Source organism: Canis lupus, chromosome 24, assembly GCF_011100685.1.
Source record: "Canis lupus familiaris isolate Mischka breed German Shepherd chromosome 24, alternate assembly UU_Cfam_GSD_1.0, whole genome shotgun sequence".
Classification (NCBI taxonomy): Eukaryota; Metazoa; Chordata; class Mammalia; order Carnivora; family Canidae; genus Canis; species Canis lupus.
The window spans coordinates 21,862,000-21,880,727 of NC_049245.1; the positions used below are offsets into that span (position 1 = coordinate 21,862,000).

Genomic DNA, 18,728 nt, shown 5'->3' on the forward strand with positions numbered 1-18,728 from the left:
CACTTGCATTTCCTTGAGACCAATGAAGTTGAGTGGTTTTTCGTTGTTTACACTGGGTGATTGTCTGTGAAGTGACTTTAAGCCCTTTGCAAGGCTGTGAGCTGTTGGAAACCCTTGATGCCACTGATTAGCTGCTTCCCAGAAGAGCTGTGCACATGCAGCTGCCCCTGAGCCACTGCCAGTGCTCCACAGTCTTGTGGGCACCCCAACTTCCGGGTGGACACACCCCTGAATCAGTCACCCAGCGCTGTGGGCAGAGCAGAGCTGGGTTTAGCTCCCACTCCTCCCACGACTAGGAGCCCTTCGTGCAGTGCACAGCCCATACAGCCATGCCCGCTCTGCCTCCCCTACATTGTACGAAGAGCCTCACATTGACCCACTAGGCGGTGCTCAGAGAAGAACAGAGGGAAATGAGAATTTGCATGCCCTGAAGGTCTTAATACTAGAGTAGAGTGGACTCAGGGGGACCAGCTCAGTGGCTACAGATAATCAAAGTGTTCTGGGGCCCAGGGATCAGATTTGTTTTAGGAGGCCCTACAAGCCAGAGCCAGGCTGGCGAATTTGAGCTCAACACAGGTTAGGCTGGCTGTGAAAGCTCCACAGGGTCTAGGTCACCGCAATAGAATAACGTCCAGCACACAGTAGTCACCTATTACCTCCTTTTGGGATAAGTGCTTAATAGTGCTCTCCTGCAGCAGATAGGCTGCGTCAGGAGGTGGGCAAGGGTGGTGAGCTCCTGGGCACCGTGGACCGCTAAGGCCAGGCAGGTGACCATCATGGAGGGATTTCAGGAGTGATGCCTTTGATGCTGACTGCTCTGCATGATATTAAAGATGTTTCCAGCCCCTAGCCTCTGTGAAGCTATGAATTATCCATGCTGGGATTCAGTTAGAGGCAGACTGATTAGTATTAGCTGAAGCAAAACCTAATTAGGAAGGCAAATTGATTTCCAAAAAAAGAATTGGATGATGTGTTCCCAAGACTGTTAGAAATGGTTTTTTAATTGTCTGCTCTTTTGTATTATTCATGCCATTGTTTGCCTTTGTGAGTGAAATTGGCCTGTCTCTCCTCCCCGCTTCCCTCTCCCTCCCGCCAGGCTTAGTACTACCTTCTCTCTGGCCCGCCCCAGGGCTGGTGCTGGGCTGGGCCATTCCTCTGGGGATAGCTGGAAGCCCATGGGAAAGATAGAGACAGAGATGGTGGAGAGGTGCCCCAGGCACAGGGTCCCACAAGGAAGCACAGGGAGCTGAACGCTGACCTTTCTGCATTTACCCCCACCCCAGGTGGCCCGGTCACAGGGAAAGGGCATCTTCCTCTTCCGGAGGCTGAAGGACATCATGGATTGGAGGAAGGTAAGCTTACTTCTCCCAGTTGTTGCTCCAGAAGTCCCCCTCTGCCCTTGCTGCCATGAGGCACCCCGCCTTCCCTCCTTCAAAGCTTGGAAGGCTGCCGGAGAAGTTCTGCCCCTGGGCCTCCCCATGGGAACGAGGTCTCTGAAGTCAGATGGCCTGGATTTAAATTTTGATTTTGCCCCTGAATAGCTGCGTGACCTGGAGCAGGATACATCACCTCTCTGCCCCAAGTAAATGGAGGGTAGTAGCAATAGTACCTGCTGAGGATGCAATGAGCTAATATGCCTAAAACCCGAGAACATGGCCTCTGTACCTGGGCCTGCTGCTCACCTGGTTGGGGAGAGTTTGGCCAACTCTTGCTATGGATCCTAGGCTGAGCCTGAGGTAGCTCCCTTCCTCCCCACCGCCCAATCCTGATCCCAGGACCGGTGTAGTAGAAATCCTGGTTCCAGTCCTGCCTCTGCCACTCAGCAGCTGTGTGGTCTTGGGGAAATTGCTGAACCCCTCTGAACCTTAGAGATGATAATAGTGCAGGTGAGTGACAAGAGCAGGATGACCAGCTCCTACACAACCAGCACCTCCCACATGTGCTGGTACTCAATGAATGAATTTCCCCTTTCCTCTGTGCGTTCTGATTCCTCCCATGAAATCATCAGGGTACCGCTGGAAAGAAGCTCACCGGCTTGGAAGCCCCGCCAGCCCGGAACACTGTCAATCCCTCCGGCAGCCATGTGAGTACAGGTAGGGGGTGGTTCGGGGACCCAGGAAGGGAAGGCCTGGCCCATCAGTCTCAAAGTGGGTTGGGGTTGGGGAGGTGACAGTAACTGTAGAAAATTCCACCCTGGGGGCTAATAGTCCTGAGTTCCAGAGGCTCCCTGCGCCTAGGCTGTTGTGTGACCTCACCAAGCATGTGACACTTGCCTTTGGGCCTCAGCTTCCTCCCAGGGTTACTATGAAGGGGGCCGGTGGGTGAGAAAGGGCTTTGTGGACCTTGAGGTGCTGTGCAGGTGTGAGCGAGGGCATTGCCATCTTCCTGAGCTGGGCTGGTCCGGAGAGAGCTTGCAGGCAGAGACAGGAGAGGAAGGTCCTTGGGTGCCTGTGTGGCGCTCTGGACAGCACCAACCAATGGGACCTCCTCTGGGGGTGGAAAGGCGTGTGCTGTGCTCTCCGCGGTATTGCGCCCGCTAGCCACATGTTGACATCGAGCACCTGAAAAGCTGCTGGTGCAACTTAAGGGCTGGAGTTTAACTTTCCTTTCCTTGCTTTCTTTTGTATACATGAAGTTTACCATTTTAACTGTGTTTCAGTGTATAATTTAGTGGTGTGGCGTATATTCACATTTTGTGCAACCACCACACCGTCCACCTCCAGAATTCTTCTATCCATTTCCAGAACTTCATCCCCAAGAAACACAAACTCCCTACTTTTCCTCCTTGCCCCAGCCCCTGGCAGCCACCTTCTACTTTCTATCTCCATGGATTTGACCACGCCGAGGACCTCCTCCAAGTGGACTCAGACAGTATTTGTCTTTTGTGTCTGGCTTATTCTTAGTGTGATGTCCTCAAGGGGCATCCATGTGGGAGCATTTAAGTTCACTGACTTTTAATCAGTTTAAGTGTAAATGGGCAGTGCAGGTCTGGAGGTTAAATGCCGAGGCTTGACCCAGCCTGTGGGTCCACTTCCCAGCTGTACCACCGCACAGCTGTGTGACCTCGGGCAAGTCACTTCCCCTCTCTGTGCTTCAATTTCTCACCTATAAACTGGGAATAACATGAGTACCTCCCTGATTAGAGTTGATTTAACAATATACTTCAAACAATATACCCCAAGTAGAGTACCTGACACAGTACCTCCTTACGTGGGGAATGCTCCATAAATGTTAATAATAGTTATTGTTATAACTAGGATTCGAGAAGTTCTGATGACCAGAAGGATGAAATCCCCGTGGAGAACTACGTAGCTCAGCGCTATATCGAAAACCCCTACCTAATAGGAGGTGAGATGGCCGCCTTGGCTCAGAACAGCGTCAGTGCCACTTTGGCTGCTTTCACCATCTTGGGCAACGTCCTCCCCTCCCTCCCCCAATGAACCCCAGCTGAGACCTCATCCCAACACCCCGGATTCCCATGTTCCGCAGCCTGTGGCATGCCCTCTTGGGGACCCCCAAGAGACTAGAACCCAACATGCCTAAAATCCAACCTTGCCCTCCCCCTGCCATGTGGCTCATTCCTCAGCCTCCCCTTGCCCTCCCCCTACCATGAGGCTCTTTCTCCAGCCTCCCCATGTCCCCAGCCCCTCCAGGCCCTCCTTGCTAAGCCAGAGGTCAGAGACCGTTCCCCATGTGTCCCTCTCTTCCCCTCCCTGCTCTTACCTCCTCAGGCTCCCTCAGCTCTTGAATCTGTCCGAGCACCTTCACCTCAGTTCTGGCCACTGTGCCCTCCCATCCTCACTGGTGCCCACTGCTGCTCGGGGCCACTGTGCTCCGCTTCAACACGGTAGCCAGGGGGACAAGATACCCTTCTGTGGCTTCCCATGGGTGGTGAAACAAAATCCAAAAACTGCATGTGAGCTGGCCTCTGCTGACCTCAGTGACCTCACTGCCCTCGTCTCCTTCCACCCTGCCTGTGCTGTCAGCCTCTGCTCTGGCCGTTCCTCCTGCCCCACAGCTTGTCCCTCTGGGCTAGGGGGGCACTTCTCTTCCTGTAAGTCACTACTTCTCCATGATCCCGTGTCTTCAGCCTTTCTCCAGCACTTTTTTTTTTAAGATTTTATTTATTAGCACGAGCAGGGGGGGAGGGACAGAGAGAAGCGGGCTTCCTGCTGAGCAGTGAGCCTGATATGGGGGCTCAATCCCAGGACCCCAAGATCATGACCTGAGCTGAAGGCAGACACTTAACCAAGCCACCCAGGTGCCCCGGCCTCTCCCAGGCATTAACCCTCTCCATCAGTCACCCTCTCTTTGTACCCCATGTGTTTCTACGGGCACTCGCCTCTGTCTGTCTATCACTATAACCAGCACAGTGCCTGGCACACGGTCTGTCTTTGTTGCATGTATTCTCTCCTTGCCTGACAGGCCGCAAGTTTGATCTGCGTGTCTATGTGCTGGTGATGTCGGTGAGTAACTAAGAGGGGGCCCTCCTCTAGCAACAGGTAAGGAACAGAAGGCAGAAGCCATTCTAGGGGGGGTACCTCTGTGAGCTTGTCTGATTCTGCCTGCCTGGGAGAGCCCAGGGGGCATCTGAGGATGGGGGGGGGTACACAGATCCCATCTTAGAGAACCATCTTAGAGACCCTAGAGTCTGGATTTGCCCTCCATGTCAGCCATCCTTGGTAACCACAGCTTTTACTGAGCACCTACTAAGTGCTAAGCCCTGATGTTCAGGAGGTTTTATTTCATGTAGTCCTCCTAAGAACCAGGGAGGTAGGTTCTATTATTACCCTCATTTAACAGATGAAGAAACAGATACCGAGAGGTTAAGTGGCTTGCCCAAGGTCACACACTGGTGACTGACACAGTTGGGGTTCGAATCCAGACAGCCTAGCCCCAGAGCCTGATCTCAAATGAGGAGTTTCTATGCTCTCCCCACCCCCACTCATCAAAAACCTGTTCAAAACTTCATGCTATGCTGCTCTCTGCAGGACACAGGACATAGGGGTGTGGGAGGCAGGCTCAGCCCCTGTGCTCCCCGAGCTCAGCGTCTGGTGGAAAATATGGACACGCCCTGAGCCTGCCTCCCACCCCCCTGTGTCCCGTGCATATCATGAAGGTATGTTCATTCTGTTCCCTTCTGCATCTTCTTCCCAGCCCCCAACACCAGGGTGGGAAGGCGTAGAATCTGAGGCTGATGCTGGAGCCGATTCTTGAGGGATGATGTGGGAAGGAAGGAAGGGCGCTCCAAGTGGAGGAAACAGCAGGTGCAAAAGCCAGGAGGGGCAAAAGTGCTCCTATTCAGCCTCCTCCCGTTCCTCTCCCTCCTTTCTTGCCTCCACACAGTACATCCCGCTTCGGGCCTGGCTGTACCGGGATGGCTTTGCCCGATTCTCCAACACCCGCTTCACCCTGAGCAGCATTGATGACCAATGTATCCTGGGATCTCTGCCTACCCATCCTCCTGCACCCTGCCCCTTCCCATCAGTGGCTGGTCTGGGCACGGGAGATGCAGTTGCGAGCAAGACGGTCCTGATCACTCCCTCTGGGCCCTGATAGTCTTATGGTCATGGCGGAGCCCCCAGTGATCCCAAAGGGGCAGCCCCCGCTCTGTTCAGAGCAGCTCCCCACAAACTGCTGCCCTGCTTGACGATCACTTCGGTGATGTGCCTGCCATCCACACTGATTCACAGTTACAGGATGGGAGAGTTTGAGCCCTTTTGGAGAACGTTGCATCCTTTCATGTGCTTTAGTCATTGGCTTATGTATTCACTCAAATACGGTGCCCTTTTCACCCATCAAACTGCAGAGACAAAAAAATTGATAACACACTATGATGGCGAGGCTGAGGAGATACGTGTGTTGCTGGTGGAGTATACATTGGCACAACCCGCTTCAGAGGCAATCTGGCAAAATGTCTATCAAAAGACAAAAACAGGGATCCCTGGGTGGCGCAGCGGTTTGGCGCCTGCCTTTGGCCCAGGATCCTGGAGACCTGGGATCGAATCCCACGTGGGGCTCCCGGTGCATGGAGCCTGCTTCTCCCTCTGCCTGTGTCTCTGCCTCTCTCTCTCTCTCTGTGACTATCATAAATAAATAAATAAATAAATATTAAAATAAAATAAAATAAAATAAAAGACAAAAACACATACCCTCTGACCCAGCAATTCCCTTCTGGGAACTTACCCTACATGTACACTCACAATATACGAAAAGAGAGGTTTAGAGGCTCTGCACTGCACCGCCTTGTAAGTGAGAGCAAAAACAAACACCCAATAGGAAATAAAGAATGGCTTATTTACACGATGGCCTACTATACAGCTGTTAAAATGGAACAGACAGCCATGCTTTATGTACAGATATGAAACAATCTCAGCGAAAAAACCCGAGGTATAGAACTCTGAAAAGTATGCTTCCTTTTACATTACAGATTATATCTGTCTATATGTGTGCATCTGTGCATAGACATCTCTGGAAGGAAGTACCAGAAACTGGGAATAGAAGTTGCCTTTGTGAGGGGACTTGGACAAGTGGGGACAGAGGGGGGGAAGGAGATAATATCCTCAGACACATTTTGATGTCTTTTGACTTTTGAACCATGAGAGTGTATTATCTGGCTAGAATATCCACATCAAAAATAAGGTTTCTAAGATTTTTAGACATGAACATCAGAAGAAAAGAGGTTGACAATCCAGGAACAAGGAGATGGCAAATGAGCAGGACTAGACTACCTGCATGTGGGAGGGAAGAAATGGAAGGTCTTGTGTCCGCGAAGCTTCTGGCGTGGGCAACCCAGCTAATGCTTCCAGCCAATTCCCACCTCTCTGCCTTAACTTTGTGTCTCGATTACGTGTCCACCTGAGCAAATGCATGTGCTCTGCCTGCGTGTTGGAATGGGAGAGGGCCCTCCTGAGTATATCCTACAATTTTTCCCTCTATTTTTCCAACTTCAGCGTTTTTAGTATGTTTCATTTTGTAATTCTAACACACATTTCCCGGATGCAAGTTAACACCTACTTTAGGTTCATTTTTTTGGCCACCATGTGTTTTGTTCAATGACACACGTAAAGCACTTAGCCAGTGCCAAGCCCAGAGTGAGCACTCAGCACATGTTAGCTGTCCTCTCTCCCTATTTAAAAGTGTTTGTCGACAAATACCCACCATTTGCTTCAACGTGGATGGACCTGGAGGGTATTATGCTGAGTGAAGTAAGTCAATTGGAGAAGGACAAACATTATATGGTCTCATTCATTTGGGGAATATAAAAAATAGTGAAACGGAATAAAGGGGAAGGAGAGAAAATGAGTGAAAATATCAGTGAAGGAGACAAAACATGAGAGACTCCTAACTCTGGGAAATGAACAAGAGGTAGGTAGTGGAAGGGGAGGTGGGCAGGGGGTGGGGGTGACTGGGTGATGGACACTGAGTGGGGCACTTGGCGGGGTGAGCACTGGGTGGTATGCTATATGTTGGCAAAGTGAACTCCAATAAAAAAAATTTTTTTTAAGTGTTTGTGTATCTCCAGGGTCCTGGGGCCTTAATAAACAAATCCCAGGGGATCCCTGGGTGGTGCAGCGGTTTGGCGCCTGCCTTTGGCCCAGGGCGCGATCCCGGAGACCCGGGATCGAATCCCACATCGGGCTCCCGGTGCATGGAACCTGCTTCTCCCTCTGCCTGTGTCTCTGCCTCTCTCTCTCTCTCTGTGACTATCATAAATAAATAAAAATTAAAAAAAAATGCTTAAACAAATCCCAGCCCCTCCCAGGACTACTTCCTACTTAACCAGGCTTTGCTGTTTTCACAGTGAGTGAATTCACATTATTTCCCACAACTCCTGTTCTTTGTTCTGAATTTTTAAATGTTGAAATATTTTAAAATATTTTTTACTTTTTTAAAGGTTTTATTTATTTATTCATGAGAGACAGAGAGAGAGGCAGAGAGAGAGGCAGAAGGAGAAGCAGGCTCCATGCAGGAAGCCCAATGTGGGACTCGATCCCAGGACTGGGATCACGCCCTGAGCCAAAGGCAGATGCTCAGCCACTGAGCCACTCAGGTGTCCAGTTGTCTCTGGAAAATATGATTAGAGAAATTTGTACATTTTCTGAATTTTCTGATTTGTCTTTAAAAAGCTACACTACTTGTATTGTGAAAACTATACTCTTTAATAAGGCAGATGCTTAACTGACTGAGGCACCCAGGTGCCCCTCCTGACTTCTGATGTATTTCCTTCTGATGTATTTCCTCGCAGGTTTGTTTGCATAGTTTTGTTGTTGTTGTTTGTATTTTTTAAATTAATTATTTGACAGAGAGAGCACAAGCAAGGGGAACAGCAGGGAGAGGGAGAAGCAGGCTCCCTGCTGAGCCACCCAGGCGCCCCTGTTGTTTGTATTTTATAAAGGGGTGATCCCACTGTGTAAACATAACCGTTTTTTCACTAAATATGTATTTTCCATGTAGACTTTTATTAGTCATAAAATATTCCACTGAGTAGATTTACTGATTTACTAATCTTGCACACTGCAGGCATTTGGGAAGTATTCAGTTTGAATACTTCCAATTATGACATATAATGCTGCAAAGAAACATATTTTTCATATTTTTTTAAATTTTTATTTATTTATGATAGTCACACACAGAGAGAGAGGCAGACATAGGTAGAGGGAGAAGCAGGCTCCATGCACCGGGAGCCCGACATGGGATTCGATCCCAGGTCTCCAGGATCGTGCCCTGGGCCAAAGGCAGGCGCCAAACCGCTGCGCCACCCAGGGATCCCTATTTTTCATATTTTACCATATTTAAGATTTTACCTTCAGATGACATGGTGGAAGTGTACATACTGGATCAAGGGCTTGTGGCTGGATTGTTTTCCACAAGGTTCTTTTGTATTTTTACCCTGCCATTGACAGGGCCCATTTTGTGCCAGCTCTCCAGTACTGAAGACAATCATTTTAAAAAGACATTTCTGAAACAATCAGTACTTGTCGGTGAAGCATATATGGCCATTCATTATGCTTGCAATGATTCTGTGAGTTTTGTGTTTTTCCAAATAAAAAGGTTAAAAAATATGTAACCAGCCTCATGGGGAAGCAGGGTTTTGCCTTAGAATTTGCATTTCTTCCAATTGTATTTTTGTCCCATTTACATCCCTTTAAAATTAGGTACCTTCCATTACAGGAAACTTCAGGCATTTTCTCAAATGGTCTTTTGCCAGTTATAGCTCCTCCAATGTTTTCATACCCCTCTATCTACTTACCTATTAGGGTCATAAACTTTTTTCCTTTTTTTTAAAAAAAAAGATTTTATTCATTTATTCATGAGAGACACACAGAGAGAGGCAGAGACACAGGCAGAGGGAGAAGCAGGCTCCATGCAGGGAGCCCGATGTGGGACTCGATCCCGGGGCCCCAGGATCACGCCCTGGGCAGAAGGTGGTGCTAAACTGCTGAGCCACCCAGGCTGCCCTTTTCTTTTCTTCTCTTTTCTTTTCTTTTCTTTCTTTTCTTTTTCTTTTCTTTTCTTTTTTTTTCTTTTCTTTTCTTTTCTTCTCTTTTTCTTTTTGTATATTTTTTTTTGTTGGAGTTCAATGTGTTATAGTAGTATAACACCCAGTGCTCATCCTGTCAAGTGCCCCCCTCAGTGCCCATCACCCAGTCACTCCATCCCCCGCCCACCTCCCCTTCCAGTACCCCTTGTTCATTTCCCAGGGGGTCATAAACTTTTATTGTTAACAATTTATGTGGGATTTCCATGTGACAAAAACATTAGCCTGTCATATTGCTACAAATCTTTTCTCCAGTCATGCTTGCTTTTCATTCTTGCCTTGATAGCTGATTAAGTTTATTTTTACATAGTCGGCTCATCCACTGACTTCCTTTGTGATTTCTATTGTCATTTCTAAGCTAAAAATTTTTTTCCTGCTGAAAGATTTTATAACTAATCAGTTCCACTTCTTTACAGATTGGTTTTGATGGTTTGCTTACTCTTTGCCTGTTTCCTCACCTATGTACTCCCACTTAATAGGTAGGGAACCACATACGAGGTTAAGTGACTTGCTCAGGGGCATGCAGCCAGTAAAGATGCAGGAGGGATTTGAACCCAGGTCCATCTGATTCCAAGGCCCACATACGTGCTATCTGAGCTGTTGTGTAACCTTCCTCATCAATGGCCAAGCACGAGTCTTAGTTTGGCCTCTGGGGGCCACATGGAGCAGGGCTCATCCTTCTCGTTGGCACTCGTCCTTGACTACCAACCTCTCCCAGATGTTCACCTCACCAATGTTGCTGTGCAAAAGACCTCTCCGGACTACCACCCAAAGAAGGTGAGAAAGCTGGGCTTCTGTCCTCCAGGTCCAGCCTTTTGGGAACTGATTGGGATAGGGAAGTGGAGTACCAAGGAGCCTGGGACAGGCCTATCTTGGGCTCATAGTTCACCAGTGAGGTCAGGACCACCCTTCCTACTGGCAGGGCCCTGGGCAAGAGTACAGATATAGACCTACACATCATGTGTCTGAATATTCAAGTGGCAACTCAAAGAAACACACCCTGTAACAAAATGTGTTCTATTCTCCTACCTTGACAAGTATACTCCTATCTATCTATCTATCTATCTATCTATCTATCTATCTATCTATCTATCATCCTTCCATCCATCCATCTAATAAACTGTAAGGCCAAGTTCAAATTTAGAATTCTCGACTTCTCAGAGATAAGATCTAGAACAGAGGGGCACAGGGAGAGCTGGCCCCCAGCTCACACCTACTCCCTTCTTTTCCCTCTCAGCTCTACCCCACACAGTGGGGGCCTCCTGCATACACACGCCCCCATTTTCTTGAAAACAATAACCAGTTGGTCCTCTTTGGGCCTTGGGGGTACACACAGTGCATTCTGTCCCCAGGAGGGCAGGCCCAGGGAAGAAGCCTGTGCAGGGTGTTTGGGCAGCGACTTATGGGGTCCTGGGTACTCTGTGCTCTAGAAGGAGAGGTACAGGCTCTGGGTGGGCACATCCAACCCCCCGCCTCTGGAGCATACAGTAGCTTTGCCCCACAAAAGGGACAAACTTAGAGTTCTTCTCATCACCAGACTCAAGCTGGGCCCCTCTTGTCCAAGCCCAAGGCCTAATGGTGATTGAGGGTCTCGGTGGGCCAGGTCCCAGTTAACTGAGGCTCCCTCTCCCACCTGACCCCGGGTGCTTGCGGCCCCAGGGCTGCAAGTGGATGCTCCAGCGCTTCCGTCAGTACCTGGCATCGAAGCACGGGCCTGAGGCAGTGGAGGCACTCTTCAGCGATATGGACAACATCTTCGTCAGGAGCCTGCAGAGCGTGCAGAAGGTGATCATCAGTGACAAGCACTGCTTCGAGCTGTACGGCTACGACATCCTCATAGACCAGAACCTCAAGCCGTGAGTGCATAGGCTGGCGGCCAGGAGAATGGGGGGATGTTTTACACTGTGCCTCGACTGCCCAGGTTTGATCTCTGCCACTTCCGAGTCAGGCACACTTCCTTGGTTTGTGCTTCAGTTTTGGCCATCTGTAAAACGGGCATTGTGCTTACAGAATTATTACGAGGAATAAATGAGGTCCTGTCTATAGAGCACTGAACCCCATGCCTGGCACTGAGAGACCTTTGCTGAACATCTGCTGAGTCAGCGATCCTCTCCTAGAAACTTCTTTGTAAGCCCTGCTGCTTTCAGGATGCAAAGTGCCGTGTAAGGCAACATTGCTACCATGTCTCTTCCTGCCAAGAATTTGGTGCACTCCCACAGTGCCCACAGAGAAGGTTGAACGGATGAGGAAAACAAGCCTGGAGTGGTAGAGACCCCAGGGATGGTCCTCATATGATAGATACAACGGGCACAGAAGCCCGGGGTGGGGCAGGGTGGGGCGGGGGTGGGGAGGGGGGTGTCCTGTGTGCTTGGAGGTCACGAAATAAGTCAAGGGTAGAGCCAGGCCCAAGGCCATAATTTCTGGGCTCAGCGACTCCCTGCTAACACAGTGGCCTCTGGAGCCACCCCCTCCCCAGGGTCACTGGAGAGGCGCTGAGGGGCTTCCCGAGCCAGGAGCTGGAGCTCTAAAATGAGACCTCTGTCAGAGAAAGAGGCTCCTGGGGCCAGCGGCCTCTCCCCTGCCCCCTGCTGTAAGATGCAGCTGCCGGCATTCAAGTGGACTCCATGGGGAAACAAGCTTGGGGGGGGGAAGGGGCCACTGCCACTGACAGACCGGTGAGGCCTTCGCTCTGGGGCCCCAGGTTCTTGTCTATAAATGACTACGTTGCACAGAGCCAGAGTTTGCAAGCTGGAGGCCCTTGGGCTGCTTTTGACCCGCAGACACTTTGAGTTTGGACTTCAGATTGTTTTTTATCGAAGTTCATTGACAGTCTCTAAAAACGGGGAGACATTTACACAACAGTCTGGAAAACTAAGAGGGTCTCCCGACCCTGGGCTCGCACTTCTGCCTGGCAGCAGTCTCCTTGGGGGCCGTGGCAGCAAGCGCTTCCCGTGGTGGGCTCTTCCCAGCCCACCTGCTCCTGCCACCGCCAGCGGCCAGGCACTTGCCCTTCCTAGGAAAGGGAAATTTGTCTTGTACTCACAGCTCTATTGGGAGAAGGGAGAGCAATACGAGGGCGCCAAGATCATCCTGCCCCCGCAAGCTTGCCTCAGGTACCACCTGGTCCCAGTGGGGGTTTCAAGTTTGTAACAATTATTTTCAAAAAGTTTTAGCCACTGAAGCCTCTTCTCCTGGGGAAATGGAAAGAGTGACCTTGGTTGAATTGGGCCCAGGCACTGCATGTAGGCTCTCAGTGAAGTTCCAGGGCCCCCACGGACCAGGGAACCTGAAGCCCTCCGTTACCCTCCTTCTCCAGGTGGCTCCTAGAGGTCAACGCGTCCCCATCGCTGACAGCCAGCAGCCAGGAGGACTACGAGCTCAAGACCTGCCTCCTGGAAGACACCCTGCATGTCGTAGACATGGAGGCCAGGTGAGGGCGGGCAGCCATGCTCAGGCACCCCCGTATGGGACAGTCAGGGCTCCCCCCAAGGAAGATAGAGAACTCAGAATGCTGGTGCTTGAGTGGCACTTGGAGTTGGCTCAGGCCTGCTTGCCATTTTATAGATGGACAGAGATGTCCACCTAGGGTTAGATCCTGATCTAAGGACTCGGCCCTTTCGGGGCAGAGCAGGACCAACTACAGCCTTCTGACATTCAGCCCAGTGGGGTTTCCTGGACACTTCCTGGCCATGAGACGCTGGACTCTGTGTGTTTGAGCCTCAGTTTCCTCGTCTGTAAAATGGGAAACCTCACATTTACCTCTCAAGATCATAAAATTGATTTACCAAGAATATTTATAGTAAAGTGCATAACTCACAGTAAGTGTTCAGTAAGAGACTGTATATTGTCGTAACATGGTATATGTCACCGGAAGACCCAGGGCCTGACTTCAGGAAAGCCCTAATCCAGGCACTCAGTCAGCATTGGTCGGTCTGTGTGCCCTCTCAGTGTCTCCCTTTCTCCCTCTTCCTCCCCACCCTCCGCCTCTTTCCTGCGGGTCACCTGTTCCCGATTATTCCAGCAAAGTTTGAGGGCTAACTCTCATGGGTGAGGATTGTGTCCTATGCCCACCTCTGAACCAGTCATTGTAACTCTGATTATCTGGGCCTAGATCTTGTGCCCACCCCCCAGCAGGGCGGGGTCAGCCCCACCTGAGCCAAGTGAGTGAGAGAAGGGAGATGAGTTCTCAGAAGAAAAGCCAAGGCTAGAAGCCGAGTGCTAAGCAAGCAGAACCTCCAGTGTCCTCTAGATCTACCATCACTTCTTCATTTGACAAACATCCGAGCCCCTACTGTGTGCCAGGATCTGTGCCACACCCTGGGGACCCAGTAAAGGACACAACAGACCTAGTCCCTGCTTTTCTAGAGTTAATGGTCCAGGAAGGACAGCAGACTCTAAATGGGTTCATGTTACCGAGAGCAGGGGTGGAAGCCTGGGGACAACGTGGGAGATGGCCCTCTGCCTCCTGCTTGTGCCCCAGGAAATGGGTGGGCCAGAGGACTAGTGACAGCAGGGCACCAGTAGGGGGCAGGGAGGGAGCAGGTGCCTGGCTGCGGTGTTAGGGCTCCACATGTGTGCCTTCATTATCCCCTTGTATCTCCTGCCTGTCCAGGCTCACAGGAAGGGAGAAGCGAGTGGGAGGCTTTGACCTCATGTGGAATGATGGCCCTGTCAGCAGAGAAGAGGGGACTCCTGACCTGTCGGGGATGGGGAACTTTGTGACCAACACACACCTCGGTATGTGGGGCCAGGTGGGGAATGGGCACCAGGGATGTCACGAGAGAGGCCAGGTAGCCTAGGAGACAGCTTGGCACAGTGGTTTGACTGTTTTGATTTGATCTACAATTTACCAGCTGTGTGGCCTTGGGCAAGGGACTTAACCTATCTGTTCCTCATCTGTAGAATGGAGATTAAGAGGTTTGTAATCTCAATATATGCCTAGAACACCACCTGGTACGTAGCAAGAAATATTATTAATCTGTCAGGAGGTAGATTTCAAAAGGCTTAGTGGAAAACAACCCCCCCAGAAATGCAAACTATGTTAAGAGAAATTCAGGGCTTGACTTTAAACTTGGTTTTTAAAAAGTGAAACATTTTCTTGATTATAAAAAGTATTCACTTACTGTAGGATATTTGAAAACTAAAAGGAAATAAACCATCCAGACATAACCAACTTTAACAATCTGTTGTATTTCCTTCCAGTTTTTCAAAAATGCATATATTCACACTTTTTTACAAAATTGGCATTGGGCTGGAGTTTTGAGTCACACTTTTCCACGTAGCATATTCTATGTCATTCAACAATATTAAGAGGCTCTCTTCTGGAAACACTTTTTGGCCAGGTCCGAGCTAAATATTTTACATACGTTATTTCATCTTTAGGCAGCTTCTGTCATTTTACAGATGGGGAAATGGTCTCCAGATGTTATATAACTTGCTGAGGGTCCCAGTTCTAAGTGGTGAGCCAGACCTTGAACCCTAATCTCTCTTACTCGAAAACCTGAATGCTTGATCGCTAGAAAATCCTGTCTCTTAGCACAGTTAAAAGCAAAATTACTACAGGGCTGTAAAATATCCCAGCTTGTATATGTGCCAACCTTACTAAACCCATTTCTTATAATTGACCATTTGGGAGGATTCCAATTTTTTACTTTTATAAATAATGCCATGCCATGATGAACATCCTCTCACATAAAGCTCAGCTGAAATTCTGGCTGTTTCTTTAGGACAGATTCCTAGAAGTAGAATTACTGGGTCAGAGGGATGGACTTCTAGAAAGATTACACACAAATCTGCCTGTTCTGAGTTAAAGAAGAAAGAAAAAAAAAAAAAAAACCTTTGTCAACTTGATAGGCAAAAAAGTTCTGATTTGTTTAATATATTCCACTGATTACTGATGAGGTTTCAGATTATTCAATTTGCATTTCTTCTTTCATAAGCTGACCATACTTTATGTATTTTTCAGTGGGCTGAATCTATAAAGGCCTTGGATATTAATAGATTGATATTACCCATCTGTCAAACTTAGGATATTTTCCTGAAGTCGTTATTTGCTTTTTAAATTTTATTTGTGGCTTTTTTTATGGAAAGAAGTTGGTTATTTTTAAAAGGTGTTATTCATCTATTCATGAGAGACACAGAGTGAGAGGCAGAGACATAGAGGGAGGAGAAGCAGGCTCCATGCAAGGAGCCCGATGCAACTCGATCCTGGGACTCTGGGATCATGCCCTGAGCCGAAGGCAGACACCCAACCGCTGAGCCACTCAGGCGTCCCTGAAAAGTTTTAAATCTTTTTTGTGGTTTAGTGTTTTAGGATTGAGTTAGGCTACAAGCAACTGAAAAGCCAACTAAGAGTTACACAATGAGGGAATGATCTGTCTTGAGCCACAGGAAGTCTTGGGGTAGGCTCGGCAGGGCTGACACAATATATGTAAGATGCTGGCAGAGACCCTTTCCTCTTTCCACTTTGCCACACTTAGCAGGTTGCCTTGGTGCTCATGCTTGTTGCCTCATGGTTGCAAGATGGCTGCTCCAACCCCAGACACTGTGTCCTTGTCCCAGGCAGGAAGAAGCAGAAAGGCCCAAGGGCCAAAGCTTTTTCTCCAAGTTTTGACTCTATTCCAAATGGGAAACCCTCCCAGGGCTAACACCATACTGGCAAGAACTGGGTCACGTGGCCACCTCAACTGCAAGGAAGCCTGGGATATCAAGTAATTTGCTTGAGGAAGGTGGAGAGGGGATTTATGAAAGACTTTTGTCCAGCAGATTCCCTAGGTTTGCCACGTTGTATTTTGAAAGAGGCCTATCCAGTGCTCTCAAGCTTTAATGTGCAAATAATCACCTGGAAATCTTGTTAAAGTGCAGATTATGATTCAGTAGGTCTGGAGTGGGGGCTTAAGATTCTGCATTTCTAATAAGCTCCCATGATGCTCTATTATTTAACTATTGCTATATAACAAAACCAACCCTCCCCAAACCCAGAGGTTTTAAACAACTACTGTCTTATTTGCTGATTCTTCAGTTCTTGCCTGGGGTTGCTCCTAGGGCTGCAGGCCCCCAGCAGATTCACTGAGACACAATGGCCTAGAATAGCCTCGTTCATGTGTGGTGGTTGATACTGGCTGGCAACTGGGCCTGTCTTTCAAGGCGGCCACTTGTCCTCCAGCAGTCCAGCTCTGGCTTCCACATGGTAGTCTCAGGGTTCTGAGAAGGTGAGAGAAGTCCTAGTGAAGTCTCTTGAGGGTGAGGCTCACAATCCCTCAGTGTAGTGTCATTCCGCTAAAATCTGTTTGTCAAAGCTGCTCCAGCCCAGATTCACAGGGCAAGGAAATGGACCCCACTTCCAGATGGAGGTGCAGCAAAGCACCTTGCAGAGATGTGTGCATAGAGGAACGGAAGGAATCGTTGCAGCCATCTTTGCCAATCATTGGCCTCAGATATGCTGCTGGTCTCTGGACCCAGTTGGAGTTGCAAAGATGTAGCCTCCATCTTGGCTGCTATAGGAATTCTACAGGAGCTTTCAAAAATACTAATGCCTGCCGAAGGTAAAGATACAGTTGGTCTGGCCATTAGTCTTTCTGAAAGGTCCCAGCTGACTCTAAAGCACAGCCTAGGTTGACAGTCACTGCCTTAGAAGTCTCTAAAATAATCCCCAAGGCTCCATTCGAGTGTCTGGATAGATGGTAGTGAGTAGGAGAAGCTAGTTGGGGTGGGAAGAGCATCGATGAAATGAGTTAGGGAGGGGTCCAGGGGTTTCTGGGTGAAAAAAAACTAGCATGTAACTCAGAGATGAGTCTAGAACTGTAAGAAGGGGTTTGCATTGGACATGAAGATTTGGGACTTATGAAAGAACCAATTAAAGTTAGGGTTCCATGGAACTCACTTTGGAAAACCCTGGAACACTTAGAGTGGGCCTCAGCTGGGTGGAGCCTTGATGACCAGTGAGTGCCTAGGAGGCAGGGCTGGGGCTCAGAGGTGTTGAGAAAGATGGCATATGCATCCAGGTCTGTATAGTTGTGGCCACAGAGATCCAGTCATTCAACCAGCATTTCTGAGTGCATCAGTGTGTCTGGCCCAACTAAATGACCACGGAGCTATCTTACAGGCCATTCGTGAGAACACACACGAAGTAGGGGACACCGTGAATGTGCTAGGAGAGGAGGCAGCTCAGAAGCTTGTGTTGGCCTCTTAAGCAGGGACTGCCTGGGACACTTCCAGGGGTGGAGGGGCCGCTCGTGGAGAAATTTTCTCTCTTAACCACTTGTGGCTCCCCTATGGAGTTGCACAGAGAAGGAAGCTAACACCTAACCTATTAGGTACCACGCACCGTGCTAGCTTGTGACGCATGACCAGTGAGCAAAGCCAAGAGGAAGGTTGTGTGGAGCAGTGGTTAAGAGCTTGGCCTCTGGCGCTACATAGCCTGGGTTCAAGTCTCAGTTCTGCTACTTGTGGAGTGATTTGGAGCACTTTTTTTTTTAACCTCTCCGAGCCGCAGTCTCTTCTACACATCATTCCTGTGAATCGATTTGGCATCTCGGTCAAAGTAAGCCAAAGTGAATGTCACTTTTTTTTGGTGATCCTTATATTCACCCCAGAAAGCAGGTATCCTGGTAAGCTGGAAGCGGGTAAAATACCTGCCTGAAGGCCATGGAGTAGAGTCAGGACGCAAACCATCAGGGATGCGCAGACCCTCCCTCCTGGTAGTGGGAGCACAGTGTTCCCCCCACCCACCCCAAGGCCATCCCAACCAACACTCCACTTCCCTTCCAGGGTGCATCAACGACCGTAGCAATCAGCTGAGGCAGCTGTTCCGCTCCCTTCAGAGCCAGAAGAAAGCCTCCAGTTAGTTCCCAGATGCAGGGAGGACAGCGACCCCAGGAAGGTGCCCTGCAGTCCTTGCCTACCCGTTTCCAGCACCATGGCCGGCGACCTGGAGCCCTTGCCTCCCCTCCTCTGGCCTGGCAGCAGCTTTGCGGACTCAGCGGCCTGTGGTACGCTGGTCACTGCTCATTCTGGGCCCCCTGGAGACCCCAGCCCCACCCTGGGCACCTTGTGCTGGGAGACAGCCAGTCCCTGGGAATGGGTGTGCTTTAGCCTTGCAGGACTGGCTTGGCGATCAGGCCCAGGGAGGACAGCTGCAAGCCCTGCTACCCCAGAGACCACATCCAATAAATAAGCACAGGCCTTA

At 49.5% G+C, this 18,728-nt stretch overlaps 1 protein-coding gene across 7 annotated transcripts in view; it reads left to right on the plus strand.

Moving 5' to 3' along the window:
* The window catches only part of TTLL9 (tubulin tyrosine ligase like 9), a 47,540-nt gene extending 28,812 nt beyond the window's left edge, over window positions 1-18,728 (plus strand). For all 7 annotated transcript variants that reach the window (XM_038571932.1, XM_038571934.1, XM_038571930.1 and 4 more), the window contains 10 exons: window positions 1,284-1,352; window positions 2,009-2,083; window positions 3,258-3,348; window positions 4,426-4,466; window positions 5,347-5,434; window positions 10,260-10,318; window positions 11,201-11,397; window positions 12,858-12,971; window positions 14,154-14,278; window positions 18,311-18,728. In XM_038571932.1, the coding sequence (XP_038427860.1) occupies window positions 1,284-1,352; window positions 2,009-2,083; window positions 3,258-3,348; window positions 4,426-4,466; window positions 5,347-5,434; window positions 10,260-10,318; window positions 11,201-11,397; window positions 12,858-12,971; window positions 14,154-14,278; window positions 18,311-18,387 (936 nt within the window). In that variant the 3' untranslated portion in view covers window positions 18,388-18,728. The remainder of the gene's footprint in view (window positions 1-1,283; window positions 1,353-2,008; window positions 2,084-3,257; window positions 3,349-4,425; window positions 4,467-5,346; window positions 5,435-10,259; window positions 10,319-11,200; window positions 11,398-12,857; window positions 12,972-14,153; window positions 14,279-18,310) is intronic.